General features: G+C 46.9%; 2 protein-coding genes and 1 long non-coding RNA gene across 6 annotated transcripts; 2 read left to right on the top strand and 1 right to left on the bottom strand.

Annotated features, from left to right (window-relative positions):
• Positions 1-1363: 1363 nt before the first annotated feature.
• On the bottom strand, positions 1364-11288 carry TINCR (TINCR ubiquitin domain containing). The gene has a single exon (XM_056338275.1). It carries the CDS (start codon positions 3034-3036, stop codon positions 2773-2775), a length of 264 nt encoding a protein of 87 aa, XP_056194250.1. The 5' UTR covers positions 3037-11288; the 3' UTR covers positions 1364-2772.
• A 154-nt stretch (positions 11289-11442) lies between these two features.
• On the top strand, positions 11443-22370 carry TPM4 (tropomyosin 4). 4 transcript variants are annotated; one of them, XM_056335529.1, is made up of 10 exons: positions 12184-12391; positions 13129-13276; positions 15710-15835; positions 18868-19001; positions 19292-19409; positions 19746-19816; positions 20069-20144; positions 20764-20826; positions 20906-20975; positions 21506-21735. In XM_056335529.1, exons 1-10 carry the CDS (start codon positions 12228-12230, stop codon positions 21586-21588), a joined length of 1053 nt encoding a protein of 350 aa, XP_056191504.1. In that variant the 5' UTR covers positions 12184-12227; the 3' UTR covers positions 21589-21735. The 4 variants fall into 4 exon arrangements, with proteins under 4 accessions (XP_056191501.1, XP_056191504.1, XP_056191503.1 ...); XM_056335528.1 differs by lacking the exons at positions 12184-12391; positions 13129-13276; positions 15710-15835; positions 21506-21735 and adding exons at positions 16566-16855; positions 22163-22370; XM_056335527.1 differs by lacking the exons at positions 12184-12391; positions 13129-13276; positions 15710-15835 and adding an exon at positions 16638-16855.
• LOC130147812 (uncharacterized) lies at positions 16862-18435 on the top strand. The gene is made up of 2 exons (XR_008821350.1): positions 16862-17413; positions 18348-18435. It is a non-coding gene; the product is annotated as an uncharacterized LOC130147812 (long non-coding RNA).
• Positions 22371-22553: the final 183 nt, after the last annotated feature.

The raw sequence follows: 22553 nt of genomic DNA, 5'->3' as shown, positions 1-22553 counted from the left end.
CAAGGCAAGAGGTCATGTTGACTGAACTCCAAATTGGCTTGCTCGAACTTTTAAACACTAAGGTCCAAATAAATTTTCAGCAGTAGCTGGTATGCTGATCCCTTTCCTGCCAAGCTACAGACTTAAGTGAATTTTTATTACTAAGTTATAAACCCCAGAAAACACGAGCGAGAAGTGGAAATGCTGACTTGGCCTTTGCTAAATGCCAATTATCTACAAAGGTGTTAAGAACTGGGGGGTGGGGTGGGGTGGGGGGGGTGGACACGACAGACGGACACACCTGATAAATAGGGTCGTTTTCATGTTTTCTCTGGTTCAAAGTAAACTGTCCCGTGAGCCCCTTGTAGGAGCACATAGCATGCAGAGTGACCATAATATTTATAGGCATGACACTGAGCTGCAGACCTTGGCAATCAGAGCAACTCCACTTTTGGAATAAATATACCTCTGCTTGGCTGGCATCTCAGTACAAAAGAGTAAGTAGGAGACACCAAGATTTTCTGGGAGAACTTAAGAAGCAGATGCTGACCTTTGATGTCCATACTTTACTGAATCAGTGGAGTACTAAAACCAACTTTTAAATCCTCAGGGCTGCTAGCCAAACTCAGCACCATGTTCTCTATTCCTCTCTTCTCCTGTGGCTCCTCGACAGTCCCAACACTGCATAGGCTACTCTCCTCATATTCCCCAAGGTTGCACAGTGTCACCCAGCTGATGCAGACCAGCGTATCTCCACAGACACTGTTGGAGCAACATGGGGGTTGGTTAATAATACCTAAAGATCTGGCCAAATAATCTTAAGGCTCAAAATGATGCTGTAATCTCAGTTGCAATGCAGTATCTTCCTTCTCCCACTCTATTTCCTAACTCCCGATTGAAGTCTTAAAGCCGTCTAAAAACCAGCCCTCTGCGTGCTGGGGATCCAGCGTGGTGCTGAGTCACAGAGGCTGCACTCAGCCCAGGACTATGTACTGAGCAGGGTGATAACTGCCAAGCCACATGCAAGCACATCTCAGAAGTATCTAGGGGGACTGTGCTACAACAATAGCTCAGTCACCCCCATGAGCTTCTAGAGAAATGTATCCCCAATACCTGGGCAGTTAACACTCATGCCACACAAAATACTTTGGGAATGGCTGAGGTTATCCTTCATGTCCATGAACTCGAGGAGAGATGTGACTTCAGGGAGAAGCTGTCCAACCCCCACAACGCACCCAGCTCCAGGAGAAGAAATAAGAGATTAGCCAAAGGTGCTTATTTAGCAGCCAGGAAGGTTTTGATGAAATTCAAGGAAAAGAATATTAGAAATCCCACTCCCTTTTTCATGTACTCACAAAAATGGAGCAGGGACTTTCAGCAACAGGCTCTAAATTTTCAAAAACAGCTAGTGACTTCAGGTGAGCATCCTGAACTCCACACACCAGTGACAGGATCTCCTGGTGATTTTTGCATTGCTGCAGTTACACCCTGCTTTTGCAGCATCTGGGAAGGTGCATGGCATGTTACGGAAATCGAGCATCTGTCAAAGTGTCAATATGTGCACTCCATCAACTGAGTCCCTCTGACACCTTTTTTGCTTTCAAAAATTCAGACTGTACAATTTAGGAAAATAAACACTAGAAACAACAACAAGTAGAAATGCTCCTGCTGTTAGAAACAAGGTGAAAAGGAGGAGCTGAGCCAAGTTAATCAGTGAGCTGAAATGAGATGTTGGAGAAAGGGGCCGTGGGTGACTTGGCGTTTGCAGTTAGCTGAGTGACGTGAAATCTCTTGTGTCTGGCTGAGCTCTGAAAGGAAATGCTTTATTAAATCTTCTTTGTGTGAGATTTCAAGCCGCCTCTGGACTGGAAAATAGGACCATTCCAGTATGTGGCATGTAATCAGGAACTGAAGTCTTTAGTGCATGTTTTTCTGCAGGGGAAACTGATCAACATAGACAAATAACTCAGAGGGCTCAGGATTTAGAAAGCTGAATTAGACACAGTACACCCATGCTTTGCTCTGCACCTCTTCTACCAAGTATCCCCAAAACGCTTCACAGAACTAATCTGGTTGCTGGTAGCAACCACCAGGCATTACGAGAAACAGCACAAGTGGGCATAAATTCACCCCACTGAATATAAACGATCATGTGAGCCAGTGGGTCTCAGGACCATTAGCCCAGCTTTCAGTCCCACTGGAAAATAATACTTGCCCTGATCGATCTTCTTTGCACTGGCTGCCCTGGGTGTCTCTAGTGTCACCGTCCATTCTGCTGTGATCTGGCCACATTTTGGGAAGCTGCAGCTTCTTGCCATGTCTGTCCAGACTCATTGTGCTTTGCTGTAAGCTGGCAGCTCACAGCTCTTCCCTGTCAAAGCAGGACTGCGCCACCCTGAAATACTTGTAGAAAGTATGTACTAAAAAGAAAGTAAGAGAGCCAGACACAATGAGAAAGAATGAGGCTGAAAGGCTCCCAGAGCACTCCCTCATGTCACACAATCTCCCTTGCCCTTTGCACATCTGATCTCTCCCTCTATGCTTGGCCACATAGTCAGGAAAGTGAGACCTGATCAGAGACAGGACAGGCAGCATCAACCAGATTTCCTCCTCCTCTTACCGCTCGTATGTACCCAGCATGTCTGGATATGAAAAGCCTTGAATCTTAGTCTGCCTGCTGGAAACTCCCAAGGTTTGAGTTCCTGATTTGCTTTCTGCAAAACCTAACAGGAGAGTGTCCCGAGGGGCTGAGATACACAGAGCATTCCCCTTCCTTTGCACCACCCCTGCTGCCTACCTTTTGTTGCTGACAAGAAGCAGGACAGAGCCATTCTGGATATTGGCTTCTTTGAGAGTCTCGTGCTCCTCGAGCTGCCTGGAGTTGTAATAAAATGTCTTCTTCCAGGAAGTGACACCCTCCCGTACTAAGTGAGCCCGTAGGTCCATCACTGTGTCTCTGGGCTTGACTGTCAAGGGCATCATCAGGTCCTCATCAGCCAGGTGCACCTTAATGTGGTACCTCTTCCAGCGAGAGAGGCTCCTTCGCAGTGTGTCCATCCTCTCCAGCTCACCCAGGCCAGTGTGGCAGAGCGGAGCATCCAGCTGGGAGGTTGGTAAAGCAGGGATGTGGCTCTGAAGAGGCTGTCTGCCGTGAACAACTTAAAATGTCCTGCCAAACCTGTTCCTCCCAGTTGCTGCGCTGCATGCTTCACATTCCAGGGAAGAGCTCACCTGGCTCGAGGAGCCTGCTGGCTGGGAAACTTCTCCGTGAATCATTTCCACACACCCCTAAATCCCATAATAATTACAATGTCTTCACAAAGTGCTCTTCATTCCAGTAGCTCTCAGAGGACTTTAAAGCTGGATCTCCATAGCCATTAGAAATGTGGGTACATGTGAGAGATGAATGGGGTTTAGTAACCTCATGTCTCCTGTTCTAAAAAGCTGCCAGCTGTGGAGTAGACCAGTTCAACAAAGTACGTGTTGAGGAACCTCACAGCTATTTAATGTGGATGAAGAAAAGCACTCTGCATAGTGAAAAATTCCTCATGGGGGAGAGCCAGAGCCAGGCTGATCATTAGTGCAGGGCAGTTTCCCCGTAGGAGAGCTATATAGTTCTTGTAGGCATACAGACTGGACCCTGCAGAAGGGGTAGGACTCATTCATTGCTTGTGATACCATCAGATATCTAATATTGGCTCACACATGCTCCTCACTGGTTCATCATCTTGATTTCCTCTTCGTTTCATATCCCTGCCTAATTGAAGGGCTGATCGTATCCTGCCCTACCACGTGAGTGGGACCAGCATCACGGGGCTGCAGGCACATCATGCAAACAGGCAGCAACAGAGGCCTCAGAATACCAAGAGGAACAAGCAATACTTCGGTAAATACGATACCTCCAAATGGAAGGAAGTGATTCCAGCCATGAGAGCCAGCTGTAATTGAATGATCCTGCAAGGCAGACTCTGGCAGTCACAAGATGATACTTCAGAGCAAACATCAAGATAAGGAAGTCTTTTCTTTCTTTTTCTCAAAAAGATCAAGTCACCTTCTTATCTTATAGGTAATTTCCTGAAGCCCTATAGGAATTAATTCCCTTGTCCATTCTTCTCACCACAGTCCGGTATTTTCAGACCAATGTACTGCAAGATAGTTGACTTCAGAGTCTGCTCTTCACTAAAAAGGGGCTGCTTTTGGCCATTAGATAACAAAACAGTCAGATTTTTCAGATACAGCAGCAGTCAGCTCCCATTGAGAACAAGAGAGGTGTCCACTCTTCCACTGGGAAACAAGGAGGTTTCCACCCTATCTTCGCACCTCCCTTCTTTTTTCCTCCCCAGCACATTACATCTCTGCCAAGAACAGCAGCAGGTATCTTCAGTTACACCACAGGCAGTGATTTCCCTGTGCACTTGAGAAGGACTGAAGCTTCTGCTAGCAAGATTTTCTTTCCAGATTCAGTCACTGTAAAGGTATGATTGCTTTGGTGGGGACTAGAATTCTTGGCCACTCACTCTGCTACTGAGTTGCTGCAAAGGCTTAAGGTGAGTAATGTCATGCCTTTGTGTTTCTTTTTGCTTATCTCATGACTGCTGCATGGGATAACGTGTCCATTAAGCGCCTTGTGGGAATTAGGAACAGCTTTTAGCACAGTAGTTAGTCTGGAAGCATTTAAAAATGCCTGGGTGTACAGATACATCAGTGATCTTCTTGAAGACAGGACACCACCACCTCAGAAAGAGAAACTGAGACATAGAGTGGTGTAAGGCTGTTATAACAAAAAATGTTACAGGTTAGCCTCCAGTTCCCGTATCTAGGCATCTCAGTGAGAGGTCTCATTTTCAGAGACCTACAGAAACTTTGAAGCCTGGGGCCTGGTGTATCCTTCTCTACTGGGGTGACATTCACTTGGAGAGCCAAAATTCATCCCTGGTGTAAAGCAAGGGTCTGATCCAATTCCCACTGCCATCCAAGGGCAGACTCTTCATTGACGGCAGCCAGAACTGGAGCAAGCCCCAGACGCACTGAGGTCTGATGGCTCCGGCCAACAGAATTTGCCCAGTGAGTGCCAAGGGAAGCATAAGGCATTCTCATTTCAGCAGAGCCCGTCTGGTGTCAGCAAGTCCATCAGCTCCATCCTTCTAGCATACGTGACAGCCTGACAGCTGCCAGATACCTCCCTCAGACACCTTTCAGACAGCTCCTGTTTATTTTTAGGACAGCTCTTTCCAGTCAAGGCTCAGATGCTTATCGTTACATAGAAAGGGGGGACGGTGGCAGAAGAAAAACACACAGCTATCATTTTTATTTCTTTGCCTATAATGTGGTTGCAAACTTTTCTCACATACCCCTATCTGCCCATATCGAGAGCCTTCATTTTGTGAAAAGAGATGATATTCTAGCCTATGAAATCCAAGGTAAGGAGAAGCATAGTAGTGAAGTCAGCTTATGAAATATTGAAGCAGTGAAGACCTCCCTGGAACATGTGAATGTCTAATGCCAGTTCCAATTAATTTTGAATTTTTCATTAAACCATTATTAAAAGGAAGAGGACAGCAGAAATAAGGGAAATTGACATGGGCAGTATATTAAGTACCTTAGTTTTGCTGGAGGATGTTTTATTACCTGTCCAGAGCAATTATTTCATCAGCTTCTGATGGTTTGTGGGCTAAACAGAGGTACAGGATAAAGTTCTAGATGGTCTTTCCTCAAAGTTATTTTAATCTCCATCCCCTACCCTGCACCTTGCCAGCCTACGTGGATGATGTCTCTGGCATGTCATATCTGGAGGACAAGACATGGAGTCAGAGTTCTGAGGATCTGTGATAATGTGTCACTCTGGCATTATTTACAAATCAAATAAAAACTTACTGACCTAGGCTTTTGCCCATATTGAGGGCAAACGGAAGACATGCAGACATTCAGAGAAGCATTCATTAAGGAAGCCTGAAAAGCAATTTAGAACCCAGGTAGGCTATTATTTTTTTAGAGGGGGGAAGAAATAAAGCAACAGCATTTATAAAACATTGTCTCCTTTTTTGTTCTCAAAGCTGCCTTACTCCATTGACTAGAGCAAAAGAGAAACACCTGCCTAAATTAGGTGCTTCATTAATATGTCTCAAGGTGGTTGAGATCAACCTGGGCCTTATATGGTCTCCTTATAATGCCAGAATACAGACACTCATTTCTTAGATATTGGGGGGTTTTTTGTTGGGTTTGCTTGGCAGTGGCTGTGTTTTGCTACTTGTGCTGCTCTCCTTGCAGAGGACAACAGAGGAGAAGTGGGATGATGCTCTATAAGGAAATAAAGGTTTCTTTATTTCCTGGTAGCAATTGTAGGGAAATTGCAATATGTGGGGAAAATTTGACCCTGATTTCTCTGGCAGAGACTGTAAGTCTTTGAGGAAACCACTCTGATAGTGCTCGTCTTTCTGTTTAAGGAAGATACTTTGCTGTTTTCTGTAGCTCTGTGATTGCAGGGCTTGCAGTCAGTAATGCTGAACACTGAGGATTTTCCTCTGATGTTTGTTTGGGGTGAGTTTGTGTTTGAGAGCAGATAGACCACAAGGGATGAAGTGTGAGAGATGACTGCCCTTGTCAGGTTGATCATGCTTACGCCTGCAACTGTGCAACACTGGGTACTGGAGAGAGGCTTTTTGTTAAGCTCCCCTAAGAACACAGTTCTGCCGGTGGGCACATTCTCTACCCCATGATTTTCCTCCTGCTCCATTAACTGATGGTACAGAGGGAAGGCTGCAGCATCGTGAGCTCTGAGACCCGCACTAGGTGCTGGGGAGCACAGGGCTGGGAAGTGAATGACCATGCAGGACAAATTGCGAAGCTTGGCAGTGATAACTTAAGGTTAGAAATCTCCAGCCCAATATGCATCTTGTCACCTAATTCATTCAGCGTCCCAGATATCTTGGGTGATGGGGCAGCTTAAGGCACTAGTATTTATATTCCTGAAGTACCCAGAGGCCCCCACTAGAGCTGTACCACTATGTGCAGGGATGAGTAAGGCCTTTCCTGTCACCCAGCGCTTTCCTCAGATGTGCTTGGTTATTAAATGGCTGGGCTCACATTATATGTCAAGTTAAATCTACAGCAAACTAACAAAGCACTCATAAATTATTAATAAATGCTCTGAGAAATGGGTAATTAAATGCAAAAGCTTTTTAGAGTCCAACGGATAAGCACAAAATATGTAAGCCCAAGCGATAACACTTTCTCCTGATATAACTTATCTACAGCATACTGCTCACATCTGCAAGAATACTTAGGAATATTGTTAACTTCTTGCACACCAGGAATAAAGAGAGCCTTTCTATGATGGAGGAGCATTTCTCCTGGAGATTAGGGCAAAAATCTTCATTGTTTAGACCATTGAAAATCCAGAAAAGCTGAAAGGTGCTTATATTAAGGTATACGGGAGGTGTGAGTGATGAGGGAAGGTGACAGTTTCTGCACTGACCCTGCCCTGTCATCTGCTTGTCAAGCTACAGGGTCCTGTGTTCCCAGGCCAAATGGCCTCTGTTCCACTGAGTACCCAGCCACAATCTCCCACCCTTGCCTGGCACAGGGGAAAACATCCCTGTCATCCTGCCCTGTTCTAGACCACAATCAGGAGCTCTCCATCTGCTCTGGCAGTATAACAGATTTTTTTTAAAAAAAGATCTCACAAAAAGGGGGATTGATGCTAGTTTCATTGGTTTGGGTACAAGTGAGGATTTCTGCCACTAACAAAGCTGAAGTTACCAAGTCAGACGGATCCTGCTGCAGTGTCCAAACCAGACTCCAAAAGGCCCTGCAACTTCCCTGGCTAGCTGCCCAGCATCAATATTGCATTACTGGGAGCCGGTGGACTCTGTTTGGCCTAGGATTGAACTTAAACAGGCTGCAGAGTAAAGCTATGTATATTCTGCTTTGAAGGAGCATACTTGCCTGGTTTTGGAACACAAATGAACCTGCAAGTTTTCTGAGCAAAAGCTGGATGTGAGTTGGTGTCATTTTCTGGTGGAAAAGGAAATGTGAAGGGAAAAAACCCAGTAACGCACATGTTAAATGAACCAGTCAAGTGCAGACAATGGGAAAGCTGAAAAATGGATATGGAGGAAAGCATTTTGCGGTGGTAGTTATTTCTCACTGCAGTTCTTTATAACTTCCCAGATGGGAGATTCATGACCCTAGGAAGTCTGTATCCTCCAGGGTTTGGCCTGCAGCAGCCCATGACTCACTTGCCTGCCAGGTTTGGCAATAAGCTGAGAAACAAGCAAGACAGCAAAACGCTTGTGGAAAAAGCAAAACAAGAGACAAATGAATTAATCTCTGGAAGAATAAAAAAAGACCTCTGTGCACTAAGGAGGGCCTTAGATGGAGAGAGAGTGAGTGCTCATGCCACTGAGGACTCCAGAGGAGCTGGCATCCCAGGCAGCCAGCTCTATTCGTTTGCAGGCAAAACAAATTCAGGATCCCTCAGTCTTAAAAGGTGAGGTGGGTGGAAATAGAAGATTTGAGGCTCTACCAGCCATTCCACCAGCAGCAGGATGATTTTCCAGGGGCTCAAGGAAGAAAGAGGATTTGTGGATCTACATTGCCATCTAATGGCAAGGAAGTACTTAAAGCTGTCACTGTGGCCCAGAAATGGACTGTAATAGCAAAGTAACCAAAGAGGGGGTAGTCTAAAGGCAAATCCTTCTCTGCGACTGTATAGGTCTTGCCAGTGAAGGCAATACAACCAGCCCAGAGAAGGGAAGGGTAGCAAAAGTCTTTGGATAGAGGCTGGTGATCCTCCTAACATCCTTTCCACTCCATTCTGTATTAGCCAGGAACGTTAACATGCATATAGGATGGGATTTGCTTTCTCCTGGTGTACCAGATACTGGCAGTAAGACAGGCTTCCCAAGCAGGTGCATGTTTCAGGTACTGAGTGAATTCTGCCATCCTATTCAAAACTGTCAATTCAGCATCTCGGGTGTTCAAGACCCTGTTGGAAAATTCAGATAACCAGGATTATTTAAGAAAGGAGGTAAACTCCCGTCGGATCTAAGCATGGGAAGAGTAGATCTACCATTTTGGTCACACCTAGCCCAGTACCATGTCCTCCTCCATGGTGAGTAATGGATACTTGATAAGAAAGTATTGGGAAAAGGGTATTACAGATTGTTTCTGCTCTGCCATACCCTTAACGCTGGGAGACAGCTCTGCAGGGAGAACCCACAAAGAAAAGATATCCAGTGAGATGTGAGAAAGAAATTCAGTGAGATATGAGGGTTTACAGATTTTGTCATTTAAAAGGAAACGCCAGGAAGAGACAAGTTTGATGTTCATTCTGGTGCCACCTTTGCTACAGTGCGCTGCTAGTGATAGATCGTATTATATGGTTTGTAGAACAGAAAATTTACAAGAGTAGTCTATTGGGAGATACTTACATTAAGAAACTGGAGGAAACTGGGTAAAGGATTCTTTCTTCTGCTTGGAAACGTTTCTAGCCTTGACACATGCAGTTTTGCATATGAGGAGGAGTTGGAGCTTGGTCAGTGTGAAAGAGGGGAAGGTGATGTTTTGTGACCGGGAGTTTAGAACAGAGGAGGAGCTGGGGAGGAAAACGGGGATATAAAGTATCTACTTTTCCCAGATAGTGAAATGGGATATGGTGTGTGTCCCAGCTAACTTCTGCACAATAAAAAAGGAGTAAGAAGTGAGAACATAGAAAATTTTGAGACCTGCCAGACTTCAGGCCACAGGTCCAAGCACCCCCGAGCCTGTTCAAATGCCTGCTGCAACACACTTCCCATGCAGCGTGCTGCCAAAGAAATGAGCATGGTCTCCAACAATCCCACTTTACAGCTTCATTTCCTTCTGGTATCCTCTCATATTTACACACCCAACCTTGCCAAGCCCTGCCTAGGCCCAAACAATCCCTCTAACAAAAGGGAAAACAAAGGAATTCCTACAGCCTGTAAAGTGCCTTCCCACCTGCCCAAAAGAGGAAAAGGTCTGGAGGGCTCTTCTTCCTCTCTTGGTCGCTCATGTTTCCCAAGCTAATGAAAGCCAGAGGCTGTGTGAGTGACAGGATTATCATTACTGCAGGAGCAAAGTGAATTCTTCAGGTATTTCTCTCCAGTTAGCGAAGCAGGGAGGGGAAGAAGGGAATGTACCTGGTTGAAGGGCTACACAGGGTGACATGTTCCTTGATACTCTTTTCTAAATGTGACCCAGAGTCATGCAGTGGGGTTGATGAGAAAAATTATCTTCCTGCAGTAGAAATACAAAGTCAAAAGGGTTTTGTTTAGTGATTGCTTCCCCAGCCCCGATTCTGAGCCTGCCCCAGCCTGTAGCAGGAGAGGAGCTGGTGAGCTGGCTGGAAAGCCACTTCTGCTCCTCTCAGCAATCAGAAATTATAAAGAGGCTGCGAGAGCAGCCACAGGAACGGCTCGAAACACACACTGAAGGATACACACAGCTGTAGTCCCAGGGAGGGGCGTGCATGGCTTTGCATCTGCCTCCATCACACGAGTTCCTACACATGCTGGCTCAGACATGGCTAACGCCGCCCTTCCCCACTCCCCTTCCTCCCTGACTGGATGTGGCTCTAAAGCTGCACCCCACAACCGGCTCCTTACAGACAGGGCCTGTGGCACATCCACCCCTCATGGAGTGCGGGTGGGTGCCACGGGCACAGCCCTGGGGGTCCACACTGGCAGGTGCGATGGAAGGTAGCCCCGGAGGAGCCATAAAACACGGCCAGCTGGTTTGAACTCCACAGGAGCAGCGTGCGAGCTGGACCGCTGGGTTGCAGCCAGCAGAAGAAACTTGTTAAAGGTGTATATTGCCATGAAGAAAGCGAGTGGGCATCACCACGGCTGTGCTGCGCCAGCTGACCCAAGAGCCGTGGCGGTCCCTGCCTCAGCAGCCAGGCTTTCACCTCAGCCACAGCCCCCCCAGCAGGGCTGAGCCAACAGGCTCCCAGGGGAGGGGGGCATGGGGAGATGCAGGCCATGATGCTGATTAATATGGTTTATTTGTTTTTAATGGCGTTTCTGCTGGTGCAGCCACACTGTTAATGTACTGCCTCCTCACCTCTACTCCTTAACCTGTTCGCAGGCTTGAAACCTGTGTGGTTTTCCTCTCAGAATTAGACAAAAAATGCCGGGGGGTGGGGGGGGGGCAGGGAAGGGGAGGCAAATATGGCGATTTCTAGGAGAAAAAGCGCGTTTCTATCGTATGAGGTGTGCCGAGGCGCACACAGGCTCGGGAAGAGCCAGCATTTGTTTCCCTGTTAAAAATTCCAAGCGTTGTTTTATATACGGGGCTGGGGGGGGGGTGGGGGGGTGCGGGGGGTGGGGGGAGAAGCCCGGGATCATTTAATTGCCGTTAACGAGGGTCTGTGGAGGGGCTGGTGCTGTCGGGAAAGGGCGGGCGGACAGACGCACGCACGCACGCACGCACGCACGCACGCAGCCCGCTGGGAGGGGTAGTCCTTGCTCGCGTCGCCATCTTGGTGTCGCCACGGCAGCTCCTCGGGGCGTTGCTGGCAGCCATCTTGGGAGGGGGAGGCGGTGGGGGCCCCCGCGGGCAGGGGGGTTGGATTTAGTAGTCGTGTGCGCGGTGGTTTTGTTTTGAATAGCAACACCAGTAAATGGGTGGTAAAAGGCAGCCTGAGCACCGTAGCAAGTGTGCTGATAAGCCTTGTGGTGCTTTGGGGATGGTTTGTGGGGCTCTCACTTTGTTTGTAGGTGGTGTGCTGATACTGGCTTCAGGCCCATTCTACTGTCATGTTTAGCTAAATAAAAGGCAATTTTTCCTTTGAAATCATTCCTGAAGGCCTTTCAGTGCCATGCCAGCTCGCTCCAGGGGATGAGGGATTCCAAATCTTGTGCTGAGTCTTTTGGTACCCCACGTGGCTGGGGATGCTGTGAACACTTCTGAGGGAAGACCTGACAGGGTTTGTGAGGTTGTGCAGTGAGTTGGGCTGTGTGTGGCCTGGCAGGGAGCTACAAGGCTGTGGAGAGCAGAGCAGGTCAGAATAGGGAAGGAAAGGATCATGGGATCAACGGGACCCGAACGTGGAGAAGAATTGGGGGAAATATGAGGGCATGTGGGTCACTGTACCAAAGTCAACAAGCATTTTCAGTCAGCTCTGGGAAGTGGAGTAAGCCCTTGATGCAGTCGGGACAAAGCAGGTCATGCAAAGGGATGGGAGAGGGCAGCTGGGGGGATGGTAATGTGTTTAATAGGACTGTGAAATGAAACAAGGCTCATGCTGGGGCTGTTGGATGTTCTTGATGTCCTCAGTGGAACTGCTCCTGATATTCCTCCCAGAGCCTGTTCTTGCCGTGCCTGACAGAGAGAAGGTGACTCCTTCATACAGCGGAAGTAATTTACAGTGCTCATCAGACTGCGACTTCAGGTATATTGTTCAGTTCCCTAAGTATTTAATGAGTGAAATTTCAAAGACAAGCACTCAGACTCACTCAATGCCTTTCAGCCTGAACTTGGTATCTAAATACAACCTCTATTATATATTATACTATTACAGATTATAGCTAGCTCTTTAACACCAGTGCTTATTTTCACAGAAAAAAACCCTAACCTGCTGTCTCATAACATGTCCTGCATCTTTTTATAACATAAATTTAGCTACCATTTAAGTGTAGATATTTTTAATTTATGCATGGATTTATTTTGGAGTATTCCAAAAAGATCCTTTTCTCCATTAGTCTTATGCCATTATTATAAGAAGCCAAGCCATCCCCGTAGATCTGTCGGGCTGTTTAATTGCTCTGCAAACACGAAGGGGTGCTAATAAGCTTTCTTTCAAGCATGTGTTCATATGTCAACACTTTTTGCTTCTGTCAGAAGCTTAAAAATGGAAACAGTTTTCTCTTTAAGAAAACAGGAGCCAAATAAGGAGATGATGGAGCGGTGAAGATTCCTCTAGTGAGTCTGTTCCAGCTCATTCCTTAGAAAGGCTCTCTATGAAAGATCAGAGAAGAGGCCAATAGATCTGGGTTTTGTCCAGCGGTCTCTGGGTTTAAAGCTCTCTACAACCACTTGAGCTCATTTTCCCTGTGACGGCTGGGTACAGCTTATTTCTCTGCCCAAGCTGTTAAAAATCTAAACCTTTACTCTTTGTAATTCTTTCAGTTGTGTGACAGATCCAACCTATCCTTTAGCAAAAATGGAAGCTATCAAGAAAAAGATGCAGATGTTGAAGTTAGACAAAGAGAATGCCATTGACAGAGCAGAGCAGGCTGAAACAGATAAGAAGGCAGCTGAGGACAAATGTAAACAGGTAAGTAGAAATAAATGCACTGATTGTGCATGTGCTGTGGAAATAACAGAATACTATGTCACAACTTTTTGATTCAGAAAGGGAAGTAACTGGAAGCTGGGTTTTCTGTTAATCTTCTTGAAGTCTTTTTGCCTTGTTGTGATGTTATACTCATATAGCCAGGGCTAGGTATTAACTTCTCCTTTCAGCTGTCTGAGTCTTTGCAAAATTGGCACTATCCACAGATTATTAAGAGTACTTTGCCTAAGTTTTCTTGAATCTTACATAATTGCCTTAATTTTTGTGTGCTTATGATTCGATGGAAAAGGCCTTACATACTCAAAATCAAAGCTGTGTACCTTGAACACATGTAGCACTAGTATTAATACCTCCTGAAGAGTCAGCTGTGTCTAAACATTAATTGAGCCTCTCCTTGAAGTGAATTAATAAAGTTCACTTGACTAATCCTTGGTATAGAGAGTGCCCTTAGAGGCACCAGCTGTGACTCAACAGTAGATATGTTGTGTTGGTTTTTTTTAAGAATAACCAGAAATACCTTCATTTGAAAGCTCTTCTTTTAACTGAATTTTAGTGTTAGCATTTTCATATTCTTTTGCTTTTCAATGTTCTTTATTCTGGGTGTCTATCTCATTTGAGCTGTGCTGTTTTCAGAATGATCTTGAAATGTAAGTTGACGACACTCGAGTTTCTTATTGCACTTCCTGTAAAATAACTGTGTTTTTTCCTTCCACATTCTTTAAATGTGGCTGCTTCTCCTATGTCTTCCAGACTTCTATAATATGTTATTAACATTCAATTGGCCAAATACTTCTTATGTTCAAGTTCAGTTTGAGATCCTGGATGATATGAGACCAAAGTTTCAACAGATCATCCGTTTGGCTAAAGCAACAGGAAAAGTTTCCAAAAGGGTCAGCTGCTGCTGTTTTCCCCCTCTGCCCCCAATGCAAGGAAAACCACTTGTCTCTTCTGTGTCATTACAGCAGGCTTCTACAAGCTGTATGCATCACCCTATGTGTGTAGTCCCTATTTCTTTCCTAGCCTCAGAGGTGTTGGTCAGGTGCCATTCTGCTGGGCCACAGTCTCTTCAGCTCATCTTTCTGTACTCTGCAACAGCCACAGCAGATTGTTCCTCAGAGTGGTTAATGGGGATTAAATGCTTAGCCTTCCTTTATGTTTAGTTATCAAAGGTGATTTCCTACAGAATGATAAACTCTACGCTTATAGGAATTTTCAAGTATCTGTATGAGGGTTATTCACAGTAAAAAGCTAAAAGAAAAAAAATCTTTGCTCTCTTTTCTAAGTTGTGTCAAATTTTTCAGCGTTTTTTTTTTTTTTTTATAACGTGGGCATGGTACTTGAGTAGCAATTTTAACATCATACACAAAGTGAGCATCACCTTCATTCTGCTTACTGTCCCTCTGTTAAAGCATCCAAGCAAGCATATTCAGTTCTCTCGCACTATCTGGTTACTCAGAGCAGAAATGTAGCAACATAACATTCAAGAATAACACACTACCAAAAATGTTGTTAAAGCTATCTTTGAAGCTAGAGTGAAGAAAGTCAAGTGTACTAAAACACAAACTTATTTTGATAGACGGAATTTATGTGCAGGTGGAGCTAAATGGTTGCGTCGGTTGCTCTACAGACAGAACTGTTTTGTATTGCAGATGACATGATGGAGCAGTTGAGTTTGCAGGCACACTCTTATCAGCAGCAAGCCTCCTGATAATGTAAATTCTTCTGGGAGCACGAGACAGTTCATCATTAAACAGTCTCCCAGCAGGTTATAAATAGTACCATTCTAGTGTACAATATGGATTTATATGGTATGGAGGAGAGAGGCTGAGCCTTGTGGATGGAGCATACCTTGTTGGGCCACAACTGGAGAATAATTCAGGTGGGAAGAGACCTCCGCAACTCCCACCTCCTGCTTATGGCAGGGGCTGTCGCAGAGCAGAGCTGTTCCTTCCTGCTTCCAGAGTCTTGCGTGGGGTTTGAAGTGTCTCCAACGACACACAAAAGATGACTCGGGAACAACTGCTTTTTTTTTCTAGCTATACAGGAACTGAAGAGTTTCCCAATAAATCATCAGGACATAACTTTAAAACTTTTATGCTGTAGAATTAACTGCTGAAGGGCGTTGCAGAGTCCAAAACGGAAATGAGGTGGAAAAGGGTTTATACCCAGTTATGTATTAAACCAGATCCCGTGTGTGCAGTGGCAGGGAATGTTGTCCTAAGGATATGTGTTTAATCATCTTTCCCTGGCAACTGCTACCAGTCATTCTCAGACTCCTTGCCCCAGCAGAACTTCGATCTGGTCTTTTCTGACTCTTTGTATGTTGTGTTAGGCTAAAACTAATAGTAAAGAGACATTTTAACATTATTAAACTGTAACTGATAATGCTGACTTTATTTTTTTCTCTTTTGAAAGGTAGAGGATGAGCTGGTAGCTCTGCAGAAGAAGTTGAAAGGAACTGAAGATGAGCTGGATAAGTACTCGGAGGCTCTCAAAGATGCCCAGGAAAAACTGGAGCAGGCTGAAAAGAAGGCCACTGATGTACGTACCTACAGCTAATACTCACCTGTTACTGTGCTCTGTATATTTTGCAGTAAGTAGGTAGTAACACTGATTATAGGAATCACTGAGGACTTTTGTGTTGCAGTCTTTTGACGGGCGGGGTGGGGAAGGCAGTGTTGAACTTCAGGTACACAAGTCTGTGCCCTCTCCCAGAAGGAGCTGGGGGCTGCAGTTCCGCACCGGGACGTGGCACCCGCGGCTGCCCGGGGGACACTGTGCCACTTGGGCCTTTAACGGGTACCAGAGGTACGTGTAGCACTGCACCTCAGGTTCCTGAACCGGGGGGGAGGGGGAGTGGGCGGGGATTCTTTAGGAAAGTGAAATCTCCTTTAATCGAAGTAAACAAGGTGTTGATCTTTCAGGGGAGCTGGGCTGTGAGGATGCTGTTGGGTGCAGCCCCCCGCAGGCGTGACGCCCAGCCCCGGCTCCTCTCCGGCAGTACCACACCGGAGGGCAGGACCCGGCAGCACGGTGCCGAGCCCTACCTTTTGGGGGCCTCAGGGTGGCGGGGGAGCCCCGCAGCGCTGCAGCTGGGCGCGGCGCAGCGGGTTGCGCAGCCCGGGGCGGGGCGGCCCCGGAGCTGGGTGGGCGCTCTGGGGGACCCCGCCGGGGAGCGGGGCTGGGGGCGGGGCGGCCCCGGAGCTGGGTGGGCGCTCTGGGGGACCCCGCCGGGGAGCGGGGCTGGGGGCGGGGCGGCCCCGGTGCGCCGCTGTCCCAGCGCTGCCTGCGCCGGCTCCTCTCTGTGCTACGTCACCGCCCCCACCTCCACCTCCAGCCGCGTGACGTCATCGGCCCATTGAAAGGCGCGGGGCCGCGCGCCGCCACGTGCAGCACCCCCGCGCCCTGCCCGTCGCCAGCGCCGCGCCCATGGCCGCGCCGAGCTCCCTGGAAGCGGTGAAGAGGAAGATCCAGTGCCTGCAGCAACAGGCGGATGAGGCGGAGGATCGCGCCCAGGTCCTCCAGCGGGAGCTGGACCTGGAACGGGACCTGCGGGAGAAAGTGAGACCGCCCGGGCTGCCTGCTCGCCTCTCTCGGTCGCTCTCTCCCGGGCTGCCCTGCTCCTTCCTTCCTGTCTCTGGCTCTCTCTCGCTGGGGCGCGCCCGGCTCTCCCCTGCTCCGGGAGGACGGCTCGGCCGCCGGCTGCCTTCATTCCTCAGCTGTCCCCCTCGCTGCTCCGCTCCGCAGACTCCCTGCGGAAGCCGCTGGCGCTGCCGCAGCGCCTGGCCCGCACCGGCCTGCGGGGCGCCGGGCGCGGCGGCGGTGGCTGCTGCGAGGCGCCCGCTGCTTATCGCGCTTTCCCCTCGGAAACGGCGTTGCGAGCCCCCATTGGCATCGGGGAGCGGTTACGAGTTTTGTAGGAAATGGCAGTTTAGGAAAAAGCACTGCATGACAACGAGCGGGGAGTTCCCGCCTCTCGGCGCCGCACCACTGGCTTCAGCACAGCTGGGAAATGTCCGAACTGCTGAAAAATCACTTTCCCTCCTGGTTTTCACAGAGAAATGAGAACTCTCCACTAGTGTGCGGCTCTCCCGGGGCTGGACAGCTGGTTTCACTTAGGTTTGTGTGTGATCAGCCTTCCCGGCATCTTCCTGCTATTTTATCACATGTCAGCGAGTTAGCCCGCAGTCCTTATACGGTAAAACTGCTTCTGGGAGAGGTGGAGCCAGACTAACTCCAGCTTCCCAGTGGCCCTGTCTCCATAGCTTTGGAATCTTGCTTAATTAAAATGTGACTTAAAAGTGGCCGGCCTAGTGGAAGGGGTTGCAGACTAGCACCTAACAGACACCAGTTTTCCACATGATCGATGGCTTGTGTGTAAATCGAGAAAGTTAAACACACAGCGCTGGGTAGAAAACAAATGAAATGCTGGGTAATTTATGACTAGAGGAGTCCAGGGTCAGCTGCCATTTGGATTGGTCACTGAAATCCTTTCTAAGATGGTACAACTATGAATGAAACCACTTCCTCCAGCTTAGGAGGAGCGGTCAGTAACCAGATTTGCAAAGCTGCAGCAAAACAATTATATCTTCAAAGTGTTTAACATAAAGCAAAACCCAATTGCCTTCCCAGGATCTATACCCTGTCTTTTTTTTTTTTTTTAAATAAAAAATCTTGTATATGGCAATCATGCTTAGATTTGGGGACAATTAAGCATGCAAACCTGGCAGTTATTAAAGTAGGGCTTTATTTTCCTTGAAATAACAAGCAATTAAAGGAACCGTATCTGAATAAACACAATGTATTAATCAACACTGATTTGTTCATGTTGTCTATATGCAAGCGTTTCTCCCAATGACCTTTCCATTTATTATCTAGTCTGTTTTTTAAATGTTAATAGCGTTTCAAATTACTGTGCAGTTTATTCAACAATATATAAAGAGACATTATTAAGAAGTGCTTTCTGTCTAATTCCTTAAGTACCACAGGAACAAATGAAAAAGTGAACTGATTTTAAGAACATATCTAATTTTGCCCTGTTTATGTTACAAAGACCGACTCTCCCATGCTGAGGCAAACTGTATCTGCCCAACTGACTGCATAAAGATTATAAAGCAGTGGCAGGCTCAGGAGCCCATAACGGATAATGAAATGGCTTTAACTTCAGCAGCGTGCTGTGGTAGGTATTGCTTTGATCTGTGATGGAACTAGGAACAGAGAGGTGAACTGTGAGGTTTTGGGAACAAGCATGATGGAAACAGTTCGGTTTTTAACTTTGCAATCCTACGGGGAGATCCAGCCCTGTGAAATGATCTGAAAATACTCCAATGCTAGCAATCAGTGTCAAGCCCTTTTTGTATGGCAGGAATGTGAAGTACCATTAAAAAAGAAAGAAGCACATACTCCATACCTAGAAATTTCTGAGATGCCACAGTTGAAACAAAAAGCAGAGGCAGAAGGCTTCCTGGAGCTTCTGCTGCCTATACCAAGGGGAAGCCTTTGCAGTTGTAAGGAAACCCATCAGCTGAGATTTTGCACATAACCTCAGTTCTGGGTGCTTGTGTTTTGTGTAGGCTGAAGGTGAGGTGGCAGCTCTGAACAGACGTATCCAGCTAGTGGAAGAGGAGTTGGATCGTGCCCAAGAACGGCTGGCCACTGCCTTGCAGAAACTGGAGGAGGCTGAGAAAGCAGCGGATGAGAGTGAGAGGTACATTTCCTTTTTTTCTTTCTTTCTTTTTTTGGGGTAAAAAATTGAATATATATGAATAAAATACTCCTTTCTAATTTAGTATCTGCATGTGCTAATGTGGATTGTGGGTCAGAGATTTGGAACTTTTTTCAGGCTGGAATGAGTACTTCTGTTAGCCTTGAGGAACATGACAGTATTGTCATAACGGGCTACTTTTTGGTTACAAGTATGGAATTCCAGTTTGGGATTTTTGAGATAGTAGTGCTAAAATGTTTCTATGTTAAACACCCCTGTTTTGACTTCTGCAGAGGAATGAAGGTTATTGAGAACAGAGCAATGAAAGATGAAGAGAAAATGGAAATTCAGGAAATGCAACTGAAGGAGGCCAAGCATATTGCTGAAGAAGCTGACCGCAAATACGAAGAGGTAAAAGGGATAAGGAAACAATTAAACATGAGGGAGAACCATGAACAACTTCGTTACGCTTCAGTTTAGTCAGCCTTTGCAGGCTTCTCACTGTGTGGCAATTGAACTTTGGAACATTCCCAGAAAGGGGTAATTTTAATAGTGACTTGCAGCATCTTAGATATTTAATGCTAACAACACTGCAAAATCCAACTTATTTGGGGAAAAAAAACAGCCGTATCTGTGCATGGATGTTCTAATCTAATCTCATTATTCAGGAAAGCTCAAACGTAGTGCTGTGAGAGAAAGGGGTAAGAACTTACAGGGTGGCTTGATGCAGCTGTTGTCTCTTCACAGGTTGCTCGTAAACTGGTTATTTTGGAGGGTGAACTGGAAAGAGCTGAAGAGCGTGCAGAAGTGTCTGAAGTGTGAGTAACTCCATACACACAGGAGCAGTTCACAATACATTAAAGGTCAAAGCTGTATTTCATTAGAAGAATCTGCTACTGGTAGGCAGGCATGTGGTATGGGTAGAAAAGCTTTTTTATACCCCGTATACCAAATTTTCTTCTTTCAGACTCAATCATTCCTTCCTTCCTTGGATTTTTAGACCTCTTGAAAATTAAACTAACTGATAACAGGGACAGTAGTAATTTATACTTTTGGTTTTTTTCCTATAGTAAATGCAGCGACCTTGAAGAGGAGTTAAAGAATGTCACTAACAACCTGAAGTCTTTGGAAGCTCAGTCTGAAAAGGTTGGTTCTTGCAGTAAACTGAAGGATAGGGGCAAAGCCAAAACTTGAAAATAAAGTTAATAGAAATAAATCAGAAATTGAAGGGGTTTAGCTGACTGCCTGTTTAACAGAGACTGTTGATAATGCTGAATGGGTTCTGCTCAGACCCAAGTCAGTGATATAATAATTACCTGCAACAGCCAGGCCCTACAGCGCCGTTTCTCACATCTGCTGACCACTCTCGATTTTCCAGTCTTGCTCTTTTTGTGGTATTTTTTGCCCTCAATAAAGAAAATTGTTAAACCTCTTGATTTCATTAAACAGTTGGTTCTGGCTAGTCTAAATCGGTATGGAAGGCTTCACATTCTCTTGCACATTCAGCTATTTTTGTGCTGCGCAAGAAAGTAAGCCTGTTAAGGTGTGCGATGACGCACAGAGGAACTCAGACATCCTGAGTCTTCAAATGATGTTTTATGATGAACCAGAGTCTGAAGTGGAGAAGAGGTGAAGAGGAGAAAAGTATGGAAGGGGCGTTTGCAACTGCTGTAGAAGGAAAAGTGGTTGTAAATAGGTTGCGGTTTCATAAACATTATTGTAGCTACAACTTCCCTTAAACAGTGTTTATTGTTTGTTTTCACAGTACTCAGAAAAAGAAGATAAATACGAAGAAGAAATTAAGATTCTCTCTGACAAGCTTAAAGAGGTAAGTGTCCACTTCCAATTGTTATTTTGGCATCACTTTTTTAACAAGCATCCACTCAACTCTCTTTGATTTTTTTTAGGCTGAAACCCGTGCTGAATTTGCGGAGAGAACAGTTGCCAAACTGGAAAAGTCTATTGATGACCTGGAAGGTATGAAATCTCTCGAGTTTCATTTAGTGTTCAGTTTCAAATCAGGAAATAAACTTCTCGGAGTGGGTATTGGATTTGGCTGGTAAGGTCAGGCGCACTGGTGTGTGTCTGTGTGTGATGTATCTGCTGCCCAGAGTGGCCCCTCCTGGCTGGAGGAAGTTTCCCTGAAAGGGGTTTTTTTTTCAGAAAGTTGGTAACAACGACCTGATTTTGGCCAACTCGCAGATACATGGGCTCAAGGACACTTTCTATTAATACAAAATCATGATGACCCTGCTTAATCTGGTGACTGAAAAATAATTATCTGAGGTGTAAAGAAAAGGAAAGGTAGACAAAGCTCCTGACCTGGCAGCAGTGGATTTTTTTTTTTCATACCGATGCTCAGTTATACATCTGTTTTCTTCTTTTGTTTTCCTTCCCGACTGCTTTGGCTGCTGCCTTCCGACTGTCCTGTCTCCTGTGCGCCTCTTCTCTGGGCTGTTTCTCTGCATCTCTTGCTGAAATGTGCCTTCTGTCCCTGTGACCGATAGACGAGTTGTACGCTCAGAAGCTGAAGTACAAAGCAATCAGTGAGGAGCTTGACCATGCTCTCAATGACATGACCTCCTTGTGATCCACACCCCAGGGGCGCGGGGGCCGCTCTCGCTCGCTGCATTTCTTACGCTTTTCTTGCCTGTGAAACCTGTCACTTCTGTGCAACTTCCACAAGCGATCTTTCCGTCTCCTCTGTAAGGACGGAGCTCAATAAAAACACGATACCTCTGCCTTTCAGCTTTTGGGCTTTATTTCCTTAAAACTCACTTAAAATACAATAGGAACGACACTGAAAATGCGTTTGGCTCCTCAGGCTGGGGAGAGGCGGATGGAGGCAGCTCAGCTGCCCCTGTCAGCTAAATGTCAGGGTGCCCAGGGATGCGTGGGGCAGCCAGGAGCTCCGAGTGCGCTGGGTGTTGGGTGCATCCTTGTGTTGTTCCCCCTGCCCACTTAAAACCTCTCGGGACAAGGACATCCCCGGAGGATGTGTCCTGTCAGTGTTAAGATATGTCCAGACCCCTCACTAGCTGAGAGCAGTTACCAAGACTTGGCCCCGTTTTGTGGACACAGTGCTGGTGTCCTGGGCGTGCAGGAAGCGACCGTGGGGGTGTAAGTAACGTGGGTTCAGGCTGGTTTTTCTTCTTTCTCACCAGAAAAGCTCGCCCAAGCCAAAGAGGAGAACCTGGGTTTGCACCAGACACTGGACCAGACGCTGAACGAGCTGAACTGTATATGACACGGGAGGCACCGGGACGCCGGCACCGCCCCCCGCCGCCAGCGCGGCCGTAGCGACCCCCCGCGGTTCCTCCCCCTCTTCCCCCCCCCCCCCCCCAGCCCCGCATTAAACGGTCTCCCGCTGCCCGGGCCGCCTCCCGCCCCTTCTGTAGCGCTGGGGGGGGGGGGTGACGCCACGCGCCCGCGCGCCACGTCAAGTGGGAGACGTGACGTCACTGCCCAGCCGGGCAGCCCCGCTGCTGCACGCGCTTTCCGCCCGCAGCAAGAAGTGACGTATCGGCCGGGCAGCCGCGGGGGGGGGGGGGAGGG

Source organism: Falco biarmicus, chromosome 4, assembly GCF_023638135.1.
Source record: "Falco biarmicus isolate bFalBia1 chromosome 4, bFalBia1.pri, whole genome shotgun sequence".
NCBI classification, from domain to species: Eukaryota; Metazoa; Chordata; class Aves; order Falconiformes; family Falconidae; genus Falco; species Falco biarmicus.
This window is presented reverse-complemented; position numbering and strand designations above follow the sequence as displayed.